The sequence below is a fragment of the Anabas testudineus genome, chromosome 2 (assembly GCF_900324465.2).
Source record: "Anabas testudineus chromosome 2, fAnaTes1.2, whole genome shotgun sequence".
Classification (NCBI taxonomy): domain Eukaryota; kingdom Metazoa; phylum Chordata; class Actinopteri; order Anabantiformes; family Anabantidae; genus Anabas; species Anabas testudineus.
In genome coordinates, this window is record NC_046611.1 from 9,960,516 (window position 1) to 9,976,233 (window position 15,718).

At 41.8% G+C, this 15,718-nt stretch overlaps 1 protein-coding gene across 1 annotated transcript in view; it reads left to right on the plus strand.

The window, feature by feature from the left end:
- Positions 1-15,718, plus strand: part of pard3ba (par-3 family cell polarity regulator beta a) — a 134,077-nt gene that overhangs the window by 23,147 nt on the left and 95,212 nt on the right. The window contains exons 3-5 of the mRNA XM_026362167.1: positions 2,592-2,769; positions 9,746-9,852; positions 14,986-15,068. Coding sequence (XP_026217952.1) covers positions 2,592-2,769; positions 9,746-9,852; positions 14,986-15,068 — 368 coding nt within the window. The remainder of the gene's footprint in view (positions 1-2,591; positions 2,770-9,745; positions 9,853-14,985; positions 15,069-15,718) is intronic.

A 15,718-nucleotide genomic window follows, 5' to 3' on the forward strand; every position in this document is an offset into this window, starting at 1 on the left:
AGGCACATGTGTGTTAAGTAAACACACTGTGAACAATTCAAGGTGTTGTTTTTCATCCTGGGGCGCGGGGTCCAAAAGAGCACGTTAGGGCTGTATTTGATGGGCCAAATCTAAAACCACTGTTCACTTTGAAAAATAAGCCTTTCCCAAGTATTTAACACTGTTAATGATAGTTGTGTGTTCTCCGAGGAGCGGCTGACTGATAGCTTAAATGTAATCTGTAATGAGATATCCATAACCACCTCCTTTAATAGCAGACGAAGCTAAATCATTCCAGCAGACACAATATAGAGCGGGTCAGTGCAACAAAACCACAGCACTTATTTATGTTAGTGGTAGGAAATACACACACATACAGTGGTTTAGGGGTCTAGCTGTTCTCCAAATCCATGGTTTGGCTCAGACTTTGACTATTGAGACTTCATTTGATACAGTGTGTTTTTTTTATGAATCATTAACTATTTAGGACACTAAATGCTTTTGAGTGCTTTGAACTGTATCTAACTGTGCCACATAGATTTAGACCTGTACACCTGTAATGTTTGCAGGTTGAATATTGTCGGCTGCTTGGGATTCAAACTTTAGTAATAGACTTTTTGCTAATTGAAGGTTTGCCATCGGTATTTTGACCCTCATCAGCGCCAATCAGCTAACATTCAAGTGGGCACCCTGTTAATCTGCATGGGCCTGAATCCATGAAATAACATCACAATTTAATTAACTTTTAAATCATTTTATCTTTTCTATCTTTCAGATCTTTGATCATTTGACTTTGGTATAAAGAATAGTTTACAGTAATCAGAGTCAGCTTTAATTGGAGATGTTTGAGTTAAGGATTATGGGTTACAATGGGAAGAGCTCATCTTGGAATACAGTGCCATTTTCCTATGCTTCAGCTCGTTCCAGATGAAGTAATACGTGATTCATTTTGTTGATACTTTGTGTTTGATTGAGTGATGAGCGGAAGCAGCAGGGCGGCCTTCATCAGCGTCGCTCCCCGCCGGAGTCAGCCATAAAAAATAAACTCCTGAAAAGCAAATCATCATCACCCCTCCACGCATTAAAAGAAGTTGTTGTTGTTGTTCAAATCCAATAAATAGTTTTCGAGGGCAACTCATCGCTGTGTCTTCATACTGGCCCGTCGGCGTGCGTGTGTGCATGCGCATCACATTATGCTCTGAGACGTCCTCTTTGATTGATGCTGTCAGCGAGTTTGGAGAATGAGACGGAGCCTTAGGGAGGCAGGCCGATAAGGAGAGAGAGGGAGAGAGGAAAGCAGATAAAGAAGAGAAAAAGAGCTTGAGAAGCATCCATCAAGCAGCGCAATCAGATTGTTTTCCTGGTGTTCAGTCTTTTCTCTCTCTTTTCTGCATCTGCCAGCTCCTCAATTCCTCATCTTTACTTTTGCTCAGTCTGTCTAATGTTCGTGCACAGACACACACACACACACACACACACACGAATATTGTAGATTGTAGATGAATCTACTTGGCATGGCATCAGCCAGGTGTCATGAGGATATTGAATCACGGGAGGTTGAGGTTAGAGGCAGCGGCACAGCGTGATGGATGATGCATATCATCCATCACACCTCATCCGCCTCATCTTTGGTTATTGTTTACACACACAAACAAACACACACACACACACACACACACACACACACACACACACCCTCAGCCTCCACGCTCCTTTGTTGTTAATTGACGTCCTCCACTCGTCTGTTGTTTCATTTCCATCTCTTGTTCCATTGCGGTTATTGCTTTTCATTAAGTGGTCATTTCCTTCACCAGCATCGTCTAATGAGAGCATCACGCCACCACGCACCCATTTATCAAACCCTGTATCCGCACGGCCTCACGCTCTATACACACACACACACACACACACACACACACACACACACACACACACACACACACACACACACACACACACACACACTGGCGTCATGTCCCTGTCTCAATTAGGATTGTTTGTCGTTCTCCTACCCTCCACCCCCCTGTTCGTTCGGCCTCCACCACCTCTTCCCGCCGTCTTATTGTGGTGACCGTGTCATTGTGTTTGACAGCTTCTCATTCTCGTGTCAGATCTCATTTGACTTCTAATTTCATACATACACACCTCGCCCGGCCTTGCCATGTGTATTAGCTCCTTTCACTCGGCCATCTGCTGAGTTGCCGGTCACATCTTCTCCTCTGTTCAAAGAGAAAAAGTTATTGTGCTGCTGAAGTGGCATCTGCCGCTGTGTTGCACTGTAAGAGGTTTGAGAGTAAATGAGCTGTGAATCCAGCTCTGTTTACCTTCTTTACATGCTCACACACACATCTGCACACTTGGCAGAATGAGGCGCGTTGCATTTGTACTGTTGGCAAGATAAATCGCATAAAAGCCTCACTGTGATCATAGCACAGTGGAGATGCTTTATAACCTGGAGTGTTTGTATGCATGTTTCCAACTTGTTTATATGCCAGAAATCACATTGTTTAGACTGTCAAGCTTCCTCATTTTAGATTTTAGCACCTTTTATAATAAATATTTAAGAAGATTAGGGACTCACTTTTGACTCTGTGTTTATGTGCCTCTTCTAGCTGGTGGCTGTGGTCGACAATGTCCAGTACGGAAGGACGGACAGTCCCAGAGACAACGTTTCCAATGGCTATACCAGTTCCAATCCCAGCCCAGAACCCCTCCACTACCATCCCCACCTGCAGTACCAGGAAGAAAACAGTGGAGAGATTGAAGTCAACGAGGCTAGCCTCAAAGCAAGTATGTCACATCTACTGACCGTGTCTTCTGATGCAAGTGGTTTTAATTTTGGCTTCATATCATAACTATTCATTCATAAACCTTTAACTTTAAATTGAAGCCTAAATTATTAAAATGTAATATCCCTGTTCTGAGAAATCTAAAATAGTACATACAGTATGTTGGAGTTTTAAATGTACTGTAAGAGGAGTTTCAGGGTAGATCTCATCCATCCTCAGAATTAAAGCAAAGCGCAATCAACACTTGTTTCGCAAAGTTTACTGAGGTGACACAGCAGGAGGTGTGTGTTTGTGTAGGTGTGTGACAGTATGAGAAAGAGACAGAGAGAGAGAGAGAGTCTGCAAATACTATAAGGAAACAGCTGTAAACCGAACCTACTGTGTTGTAAAAGAAAAAAAAACTAACATTTTTTACTTGTAACTTGATGTTGTGTGAAAACAGCTGCAGCGTTGACACAGCGTTCTCTCTTCATTTAACGTTCTCCACTTGGTTTGTTCTTGTGTTAAGATGTGTCCTCATCTTAAAGCAGCATTTCAGAGGATTTTTTACTACTGTTCAGTATTTTGATTAATGAGGATTGAGTGTCCAAAAATAGTAAAATGTAAAACACTTAAACTCTGGTGTATGTTGCACTGTTTACGTGCGCAGCAGAGAGGCACCCCTGATTTATATCCATTACATTTTGGTTGAGGGAAGTCTATTAAGGTATACGACGGAACAGAATGCACATGATGTTACTAAGAGCCACATTGCTCCCTCATTTTGTCTTTGTCACATCTCTATTCTTCATACTGACAAAAAAAGCTTCCTTCTGTGCACCATTAAGGTGATGGATATGCACCAATTCTGCTTCTGAAATAGTAAATATCTTGATAAATGAATGCTTAACTATTGTTGTCATTTTATGGTCTGACCAACTCAGTCTGTGGCTGATGAGCCTGAGCCTCAGAACCACACGCGCTGACTCTAAGCCTCATGTTTGTACACTCTAACACTTTAACTACACCATGCATGTGTATGTTTATACGTCATGTATGATCTGTGTCTCTCTGGCAGCAAGACAGCTTTACCATGACAGTGCAGTGAGACCTCAGGTAAAACAACACGCAGACAGAAAGGAGAGAGAAGAGAGTGACAACAAATGAACTTATTAAAAATAAGAGAAGTTGACCCTGATCAAAGATGGCAGCTGACTTAATTTAGTAACGGTTCAGAATATTTTCAGGATGATGTCAGGAGAGGAGCACGGCATCTTTTCACACTCTCCACTCTTTTCCTTCTCATCTACCACCAGCCTCCTTTTAACAATCTTACATTTTGTGCCATTCTCTCTTCTTCTTTTTTTTTATAAGCGCATCTGCTCCTGTTCTATGTTTGCCTTGCATTTGCATTTATATTTTTGGTATTGAGCTGTTGCTCTTATCCGGAGCAATGTTAACGGAGTGCAGCAGCAGAAATGCTTACAAATCCAACCTTAAGCAGTTTTGTTTAAGAAATGTGTTGGGAGTCGTGCCACTGCAACTGAATAGATGTAACAAAGACAGTATTTGCCTTTCCTCAAAATGATCTTGTTTTTAGTAGGAGTGTTACAGTAATACTTCGTAGTTTTTATCTCCCTACTAAATTCCTGCTGAGAAATTGTGGGCTAAAGTGTAAGTGAGAGTGACGGTTTGACAAATGCACAGATGATGATTACAAATGCAAGGAAGGAGTGGCGTTTCTATGTTTTTTTTTTGCAGTCAGGAAGTTGATTGAACAAGTTAGTCGGTCATGGTGCATCTCCAGAGGGAGATATCACAGCACTAGACAGTCAGAAGCCTAAAGGAGCCTCTGGGGAAATTTGTGTTGCTTTGTCTGGGATACAGTTTGTTCAAGCTGTAGCTACATTTTACTGTAAATAGCACAGGTTTGTCTTTACATTTTATTATTTATTATTTTCTATTACAGTGATTGGTTGTTGGATGAGAACATAGCATAAGACAAACACTGAAATGAGCCTATAACAGGGGTCTGTGAAATCACTTGGCCTCTGTGGGAACCCTTTCATATTCATCTCTCCATCTGCCGGCTATAGAGAATCCGTGTGACGCCCCCTCACACCTGCCCTTTGCCATCTCTCTCCCTCTACCCACTTTAGCCCGACGTCCCCTTATCTGCCCCTTCTCGTCTCCAGCCAGTCATTTCCTACCTACTCTATTATTCAGCTTCGGCCACCTGCCACCCAGCTCACCACAGAACCCACCCGTCATCCTCCACCCTCGCCAGACACCTCCTGTATCCCCATCCTGCCCTGCTCTTTCAGTCTCCACATGGCTTCCACTTCTAACTAGATTAGCACTGTAGCCTGTTAGCATGCCCAGGGTCCAGCCAAGCATGAATGGACCAATTCCAACCCCCCACACACACATAGACACACATACTTGTTCTTCTATCTTTAACCCAGTGGGACCTCTTCCTGCACCCACCCCCCAACCTGCTTTGCAGCCCTGTTGAACCCTGACTAACTTAGTTATGATGTGACCCTGTGACGCCCCTCATATAGAGATTGACTGATGCAAACGGTGCTTTTGTCATTAGGGCACGCACACACACGTATGTACGTAATATGACAAAAGAACCCCAGTATGCTAGTTAAACAACCCAACACACACTGCTGAGTCTTAAGGGTATCTGTGCATGCTTTCTCTTTCCCCGTATAACGATCTGTTGTTAACTGGGTTTTACTAGTAAAAACATAATTTCTGCAAAATGTAGGAAAGCTATGGGATGGAGACAGGTGTGACAGGGAATTCAAAGTTTATTAGTGTAAGAATTTGAAGAATTCAAGATAAGTTAAGTAGCCTTGTATATTTACAAAAATTCTTCCTTACCATTATATTTTTCTGCTTAACCTGCCGCAGAGATGCTTTCTGTGCAATTCATAATTAATTAGGCTGGCCAGACTTAAACTGTCTAATTAGCTTCTTTAACCTGGTTCTATCAAATGTTTGTGCCAAGTATGATCAGTGAAAGTAGTGAAAATAAAAAACTGTACACAGCAAAAGGAGTTCAAATCTTCATTCTCTTTATTGGTGCTACTCGGTGATACATCTTGCTCCATAAACAATCTTTGGTTATAAACAGTGGAATTATGTTGAGGCCTGTTTCTCTACAGGACTCAACATCACAACAGCAAGTTTCAATTTGGTCAAGTTATGGAATTAACGCTAATTAGTGACTGATACAACCTGATCGTTAATTTTCTACCAGGAAGTGTCGGCTAAACAGGAAGCTGCTCCTTAATCTGAATACCCACAGTAATACGGTTCTAGTTTGCATGTAATTGCACCGAGAGGTGGCGAATAGAATCCGAAGTAATTCAGTAATCAGTCAGGCACCAGAGTGTTTGTGTGTCAAGTTGGGTCGCTTGTTTGAACAGGGTGATTGGACTTCACACTGCCCCAGCAGGATGATTAGACCTGCATTGATCTGCTGCTACATGGACTCACACACACATACACACTTTTAGGAAGAGAGTCCTTATCACATCATCCCATGAGCAGCCTGAGCTGTGCTGCTCTATCGATTGCCAGAGAAACAACACCATCCAGGTCTGTAGCATGAAAACTGCTGCAAATATAAACACACAGAGAAGCAAAGCCCAGTCGCTTTTGGTAATAAATGTACATCTACTACACACACTGTACACACATGCTTGCACATGCAAACTCAAAGGACAACAAAGGCACCATACTGTACACACATATGCACACACGTGGCCTGGCTGTGAACTAACGATGTTGCTTTACAGAACTTTCACAGAACTGAAAACAAGATGAAATTCTTAAAATAAACCTCCGTGTTCCCAGATTGCATAAGCAGCCTAGTTAGGCAGAGGGCCACAGATGGAGAGTCGGAGAGGCAGATAAACACTGACCTGGCAGAGTTCACCAAGGCCGCTTCAGGTCTCAAAGGAAAAATAAGTTGGGTGTTTTTCATTTGTGTGTTATCACTTCCTTTTCTGGCCTTGAAGTGGATTTCTTTTTATATATATGATAAAAAAACTAAATGAATAAAAAGAAAAGTGTGCTTACTCAAGCGGGGTTGTTGGGTTTTCGTTATAATTCTGTATACAGTTATATTTGTAAGGTCTTAAACCTTAAACACTGTAAAGTGCCTTGAGATGACTTCTGTTGTGATTTGGCTCTATACAAACTAAATTGAATTGAATTGAATTACTTTACACACAGCAGACATGAATGATGTACAGCTCCTTAGGGCTACAGATGCTGATTTGCTTCTGCTGCTTTGAGACCGAACCTCCTTTTATAACATTCACAGAGGGTTTTGATTACATTTATATCATTTGATCAATTTGATGATCTGTTTTAGATAAGAAGGTTGTAATTTATCATTACAGTAAATTACTTCTTCACTGCAGATTTTATTTTGAAGGTTCAGGAAAAGAAAAAGTGCTACTATTTTTCAGGTACTTTCAGGTTTTCTCATTTAGTAATTGCTCAATCTGGTTTAAGAGCGTCCAAATGGCGGCCAACATGAGAGAGTTACAACTGTCGCTCTCATCAATAACCCTGACTCTCTTTGACACAGCTTGACCCTCCAGCGGTCACTGCAGGTCATAGGTCAAACCTAGTGACCCTCAAGTTCCTTCATATGGGCTGGGCTCAGCTCTAAAGCTCTAAGTGGTGGGTGGATTGATGAAGGCAGATTTGACTCAACTGGATAAACGGAGGAGGATTTATGGGGCTGACTGCAGGGTAATGGACCCTGACTGTGACCATGGAGCGGCCTTGGTCACTTCACAAAGTCGCATCATTGACATTGTGATGAAGTGTGTATGTGTTTGGTGTTGCAACATGAGGGAATGCATCCTATTTGTAGAGCTCATTTTGGAAATCAGTTATAGCCACTAAGTCATAGCTTACAGTTCATCATTCACAAAGTGTAAAATTTACATGACCCAGTGTTGTTATATACTCCAGCTGTCCTTGCAGTAGAAAGGGTACTTTGGTGCTTAATGTGCTCACTGTCCTTGCAGTTAGTCGCAGTGAAGGGGTTGATATCAACTTCATTTAGTCAAAAATTTCTTATTCCATAGTGTTATCTCAGCAAACCTGGCTTAAAACACATGTGCCAGTGTGTATCTGCATTCCCTTCTTAAATTGCACCAGACCTCTGGGCAAAGGGTTATTTGTTTTCTATGTGTGGCTCTTCCTGACTTGTAAACTGCACCATGTGTTGGCCTGGAAAATGTCACAAAAGTAGAAAAGTGCTTTACGATGTTGTGCGGTTTAAAAGAATACAGCGCTTCTACAATTCACACCTTAACAAAGGAGCAATTTAACATTATTGAAAAGTATCAGCAGTGTTTGACCTAGTTTAGATGCAAACAGGATTAATAGATAATCAGACAGAGAACGCAGAAGGCACCGATACAGTGGCACTTTGATGTATTTTTTGATGCCTTCTGATGCCAGTTCTGAGAGTACACCTTTTTTTATTAACAGATGTTTCTGTGTTAAATCAAAGCACATGTCATTACTGTATATTATACTGTTTCCTGTGTAGTTTCTGCTCAACATTTCTACACAAAGTCTGTGTTTCACTGCATTCAGTTGATTTTCTCAATAGCTAAAGCAGAAAACAGGCAACCTGAGCCCTAATTACAGGAAAGCAGAGTTTGAATGCCTTTCGACACCTTCGTGCATTCTCATATAAGTGATAGTGAGTCAGCATTGTGTCTTTTAACATTCACGGTTAGTAGGCAGAGAGTGTGATGCCCAGACAGATGGAAGGTGAGACTGGGATTTATGATTATTAATTAAAATAATTAACCTCATCAGGTGACCGAACATGTGATTCTGTGTGTTTGAGGTGGATGGGATATTTGTACATGTGTCTGAAATGGTTGGAATAATCATTTTTTATCAACACACACAGTCGCACACTGTGACCCTAGCCAGTTCTTTCTTTCTCCGCTTGTTGTCCTCCTCTGCTCTCTCTATTCTGAGCACATTAAACCAGGACCCTGTCACTGACCCTCCAAAGAGAGATTGATTACAGGAAAAGAAAAGAATTTTGTTTGCCTTCTCTTTTCTATGTCTGTCACTATCTCTTGGCTCGCTCCTTTTCTCTTCTGTGTTCATCACTCTCCCTTTTATCCCCCCTCGCCCCTGTCTTTATTTTCTCCTCTGAGTTAAATTCAAGAACGTCCCACTATGGGTTTTTCACCCACAAATACCATCTTGCTGCTACCTTTTGTGGTCGACATTAAAAGCAAGGGGCAGCACAAAGGTTCAAATTAGATTCTTTTGAATTCTTCTATTGTGGATTGAGAACTGCCCATGTTATCTCTCCCCCTAACGGCTCCCTTGCGGCTCAGGAAAGGCTTGTGTAAAGTGCACGTGCGTGTGAATGTGTGTGTTTAAGAACGTGGAGGCAATAGCTGGCCGCATGAAAATGTACACTGTGGATGGGTATGGAGGTTGGGCATTGTTTGTTAGCTTAAGGTGGACGGTGGTCGGCTCTCTTGGACTGTGAATCATCTAAATATTGATGTAAGATCTTGAAAAGGGTTTTACAATAATGAGAGTTAGCTGGAAGATGTTCAATCAGGCATCAGCTGTTCCATCTTTTTTCCTATATTATTTATAAAGTTTCAGGTTGCATCAAAGATTGTACAGTTTCCTTTTTTCAGTTATTTGGTGGCAAATCCTTTTACAGACAGTCTTTAGGGGTCCTTCAATAAGTCTCAGTCTCACTGATGCTCACTTCAGCATGATTCAGACCAGTTGCCAGAAGATGAAAAGAAGCAGGAAGCCTGCTTCCTTCTTCTTTTCATGTCCTCCCCTCTTCTCTTTCTGATGATCCTCAGTGTGTTTAAAATAAAATACAACTATTAACTATAAATCCTAAAACATTACAGTGTCATGTCAGTAACCACTCTGGCTCTAACTCTAATCTTTTTCATTTTCAGATACACCTCTTTTGGTGAGGAGTAGCAGTGACTCTGCTTTAGCACCTCCCATCGAGAAAACAGCCGTGCCCCCTTCTGATGACCGCAGCAACAGGTCTCCTGAACCGGTGAGCATGATGTCACAGTGACGTGAATGAAAACGTTAATGTAAACCTTCCATTTTAAGGCTTTTCTGTTATTTAAAAAAGTTAGGTGGATTTCACCCCCTAACTTTTCCTTCTTAAAGAGAAAAAGAAATTAAGTAAAGTTTTTCAGATTCTCCAGTGACTGTGTGACACTTCAAACTAGTACTTCAAGGAGGAGAGGGAGGTTTTAACTGAAGCAACAGACAAAGGAGAAGATATAGAGAAATGTAAAAAGAAAGTAAATAAATAACAGTTACAAATTACAATTTCCATTTGTCCCTCGATGTGAGCCGTCTCCTCACTGAAGACAAAGAGAGCAACTCAGTGAGTATTCCTCTAGTGTTCCAGCTCCATGCCCCAGGCTGTACTTTGTAGAGGTCAGCTTTTCAAATGCACTCTTTTTCTGAACAGGCTGCCATTAAGGAGGACTTTGTTTGCTGCCTTTTCTTATCCCTCCCGCTATGTGTGTGTTGTGGCCAGGACAGAGGCTATGTGAGGTCACACTGACGTGTGTGTGTGTGTGTGTGTGTGTGTGTGTGTGTGTATATGTGTGTGTGAGGGGAAACTCAGGTAGAGAGAGTCGTGTTGTTTTCCCCCCGTTGTGTTTGACACAGAGGTGACTAAGCAGAACTCAGTAAGAAGCGAGCAGCGAGTAAACACAATGACAAAGCCCATATTTCTTGTCCCAAACATGTCAAGATTCATCCCCTTCACGCAGCGCGACCGGACCAGAGAGAACAAGCTCATTATAGATCTAAAATATCCTTACAGCTGTTTACAAAAATCTACATCTCTCGGCTGTCTGACAGATGAAGCTCTGCTTCAGACCTCCACAGCTGTCGGCGTTGCTCTTTAACTCACTGCTTTTTGTCTTTTTACAGTGTTTTATTGTATGAAATTGGCTCCAGGAATTTAGGAAAATTCAGACAGACACAAGAGTCAATGAAACAAGGTCCACAAGCAGCTTCATTACTGTGAATGGCAGAAACTGTTTGCTCCCCTCTGATGCACATCAGTCAAACCAATATCAAAAAGTTGGCGTCCAACTAATCTGAAAGGCGAACACTGTGAAGGTACAAGGTTCCATCCAATAACACAGGACTTCATTTAATCTCCACAGCAGCTGCTGCAGGAGCCTAAACTCGAGTAAGATAAAAAAAAAATCAATGATGATTGGTGATAATCGTTTGTTTACCAGTACTGTAATCATAAACTGAACAGTCTGTTTGAGATTTGGGATCCAGACTGTGTAATCTATATATGGCACAGGCTGTTTGAGTAGAGCAAAGAATATTCATTGACTATTTAGTATGAGAGTTTCCTTGTGTGCATGTGTGTGTGAAAGGCGAAGAGGCCGTCACAGCTCTTGGACATATTGAGTCCTGTGCGTGATGGACTTCCATAGATCAATACGCTATCGCTTCATCCTCACTCATCCACTGTACTGCTCCTCTGCCAACCTCTCTTTATCTCTGCACGCTCTCATACAATGCAAATACACATGCACACACATACCTCTGTCTCTTTTTTTGTCTTGGAGGATGTATTGAAAGCTAGATAAAGTGTAATTAAGGCTGATACAGTGATAAATATGTGCCCTGCCCCTTTAATTGATTTTACTGCCTGTTATGGTGAAGGCCAGACTTGGACTACTTTCATTGCCTTTGGTTCACATGTAGTCGGTGCACATACCTCAGTTACAATTTCTTTGTCTCTTTATTGGAAGAGCTAATGAAACTGGCAAAAGGCTGAGCAGTGCTAAATATGCAGTCGGCCCCTTAATTGATTTGGACTTCCTGCCATGTTGACGCTAATAAATGAGACTTTTAATGTTAAGCACTAAAAGCAGCAGCAGCAGAGATTTTCTCTTGCCCCTCTCGCCTCCACCACTCTCCCTTTGCCAGTCCTCAATCCTCAAAATGAGTCCTCCTCCATGTTTCTTCATCCACTCTTTCTCTCCCTCTCACTCGCTCTGCCTCCCCCATTTTTAGATGATTTTCAATACCTCGAGGTGCAGTGATGCAATAGGTGTTAACACAGCAGAAAGTCGGACTTTGATATGTTACACTCTGGTGTTGGTGTAAAAGGTAACACCACAAGTAACTAAGCTAAATTCTGCTGGCTGCACAGTGCGAATCTCATGTTAGCAGCTACATGTTGTTTGTACCTGTTTGTCCCTTGAGGGATTGCACTATATTTGTGTGCATAAGACTGAGGCGAGTGTGTGAGCACAGCAGTAAGTTGACGTGATGGACACAATTAGGGTCAGGGAGCAATGGCTTATACGCAGAAGCTTTGATTCTACGTTGTATACTCACGTAGTGTTCGACACACACCTACACAGACACTCTATTCCTCAACCGCCTGATGTGGAGCACATGACTACAGCACGCAGAGGAAATACACAAAAGAAACACACACATCATTGCTCATCTCTATCTGACAGCAACCACACAAACACACACACACACACCTCGTACGCCGGCCCACCGCCTTGTCACTCATGCATGCCCAAAGCCCAAAACCCAAAAAGATGCACTGCAGTGTGCAGTGCAGTAAGAGACCAGACAACTTGTTAGCTGTGCTTAGATTCACACAGGTTTTACAACTTACGTGAGCATTCATTGTGGGACCACAAAGCTCAACACATCACTGAGGGAGAAAATATGTCAATTACACTAAACAGAACACAACTATACACTATAAACGTGCAGCTGAAACGTACATTTGTGGATGTATTGATAATTATGTATTCAGCTGGATGGAAAGTGCTGAAAGGAGTTGAAGTGTAATCCCGAAGAGTAAGCACCTAACAGTGTTGACAATGCCACTTGAGGTGTAGCTGATAAAAGGAATTTAAAGTGTCAGCAGAAGTGTAAGTGCTGAAAGAAGTTATTGTTAGTTGAAGTGTAGGTTGATGTGTAAGCACAGATGGGAATTAACGTGTCAGTTCAAACGATATTGGCGCACAGTCACACTGGGAGGGTTACGTATTGGTATTTCTTGCTATTATGGTATTGTTTCAGTAATAGTAATGCACTTCCTTTTCAGTAACTTACTCTGAGGGATATATTAAGAAGGTTTTCATGTAATCACATTTTTTTTATAAAGCAAATTAAGCCAACGTTCTTAGGAGTTAAATATTAAAGGGCGATTTCACACATTTTTATCTTGCTTCCTACATTTATCATATATGAATAGTTTTAAACTTGCTTCTCCTTTTCCTTTATTAAAATATCTCTCTTCTTCTAGCGGCTCTTTCTGGTGATATTATTTGGAGTTTTTTAGTTTCAGTTTTTGTAATTTTAATCATATAGGTTACTCAATGTCTGAGTGACTAAAAAAATCTTAGTAGTAATCATGAATATATGGATGAACGTCCATGAGCCGCAGCTTCTGTATTATGTGTCTGTTCACATTATGTTAGTTAAAAGACACAAAATGGCCACAAAACTGCTTGAAATGTAAGTAGACGGTAGAAGCAGTGCCTAAACCACGATAGATGGAAGTAAAAAAAAACAAAACAGACACCAAACAAACCCTGAAGAGACTGAAAGGCGACTCTGTATAGAGGGATATGGGGCACATATATAAAGTGCTACACATGTGATGTAGTGTATGTGATCCTTCCAAGGTTAAGATTTCATCATTCCAAACACAAATACAACAGTCTGACATGCTTGCAGGGGTGGCACAAATATCTCTTGTTATGGTGTTGAGATACGAGCAGTGAGCGGGGCGAGCTGATTGGCTGAGCACAGCAGGGCTTCTAAAGAGGAGAGTTGCTGTTTTTAATGTCTACATAAACAGGAGTGCTCCCAATCGGGGATTAGATTCACACTGGGTATTATGGCGTACTCCCTTAATTTTAAAGCATTAGAGAAAGACAAGCTTGTGTGTGTGTGTGTGTGTGTGTGTGTGTGTTTGTGTGTGCGTGCACCCCCACGTCATATCTTACATAACACATGTTCTATACTTATCATGAGGCAGACATACAAAGGTTTTTATCTTATTGTAACATGTGTATAGTAGTTCAGCTTCACAGTACATAGATGTTCTTCAAGTGCAAGTGTGTTTTTGATGTGTTCCCAAAGTGTGTGTGTCAGAACCTTGAGCGAGTCATGTGATGAGTGTGTACGTGTGTGTTGTAGGAGGAAGAAGCCTGTGTTGCATGTGTGTTAGCTAATGGCGTTGCGGGAAGATGCACAGCAACAATGGAGCACTAGAGCCTCCAGCTCATCTTTCTGCCCCCGCACACACACACACACACACACACACACACACACACACACACACACACACTATTGTGGGGTAATCTCACACTGCTCAGATAAGTGGGTCACTATTTGTGAAGGCAACATGTGTGTGTGTGTGTGTGTGTTCATAAATACACCATATTTGTGTTTGCAGCTCTGCAGAGTGGATATGTAGAGGAAATATTTGCAGGAACATATGCGAGGGGGTTTGTGTGTGCTGTAAAGCATATATTTACTTGGTGTGTGACAGTGGGTCCACTGGGGAGTTGGGTGTGGTGGTGGGGGTTGCTAAGGAGCGGGCTGGTGGGCGGGAGCTGTGTAGCCATTAGTGCTGGTGACACAATGAAAGTGACAGGGCAGAAGGACCTAATTGCGCCCTTCTTGTCTTTAGCGATTTGGGGCAATTTCTCTCTGCCACCCCTCAAGTGTGTTTGAGGCTCTCGCAACAGTTTGACGCTGACGTCTTTGCTTCCTGCATTTCTCTCTTCTTCTTACTTTTTATTCGTTTGCCCCGTGGTTGTTGATTTTTGCCAACTTAAAAATAGAGCCTTGCCCGGCACAGGGCAGGGATGGAGGGAGGGGGAGGGAGAGGTAGATAGAAACATACATAGACAGACTGAAGGAAGGACAGCGGCTCATGGTAGGAGGCGAAGTGTCCGATGGCCGTTTTCTCTTCGCTGTCTGCGAAGGCAAGGTGATTGATGGTGGCATTAGATTGTTTAGCTAATTGGCAGCGGGCCTCCTCATATTGGCCTTTTGTTTAGTGTGTGTTAAGGTAGCTCACTGTTAATTTGTCACTGCAGCTGTTATCGTCATGTTGACTAAATGGATCTTGGTGTGTGTGTTTTTTCTTCAACAGGAGACCAAGCATGTACTGAAAGCCTCTATGGACCGACAGAGCACAGACCACCCTGCTTCCAAGATGAGCAAAATCACCTTCAAGTAAGTGTGTGGTGATGTCCCGATGTGGCAGCAGACAGATCATAGCCGGGTACGGTTCAGTGATGGAGACTAGGATTAACACTCTTTGTTTGACAGCCTGACACTCAGACTGGATTAAACAGTCTCATGGGCGCATGTGAATGTGTCCCATTATATGGATGCGAGTGGGATAGTGTATCTGCTCTGGATGAGCTAGAACAGACACTCCAATAGTGAAACGTGAGAACTTGTGTGTAGATAAAAAATGAAAAACTAAAAAAAGTTTTTAGATAAAAGATGTTAAGAAGTAAGGCAACATCTAATGATATTATTATTATTATTATTATTATTATTGAAAATTATTTATTTAAAAAAATGACAGAGATTGTTGTTCCACCCACTATTAGATGGACAGTTTCATGTGAACTGATCAGTCATGGTCGGTCTACATGTGATTAAATCTATTCTTTATGGGCAAAGTGAGATATTATGTTTGCTTGTTACCCGTTTTGTGTAACATTACATAGATTTCATTGCAGGTTTAGCTATGTTCAACTCTCGTGTAATGAGGGAGAAGATTGTAAAGAATAAACTATCGCCATTATGTACAGTAAACTACTTTACTTTAGGTTTTTCTTTGACTACGTTAAAACCACATCAAATTAACTTTG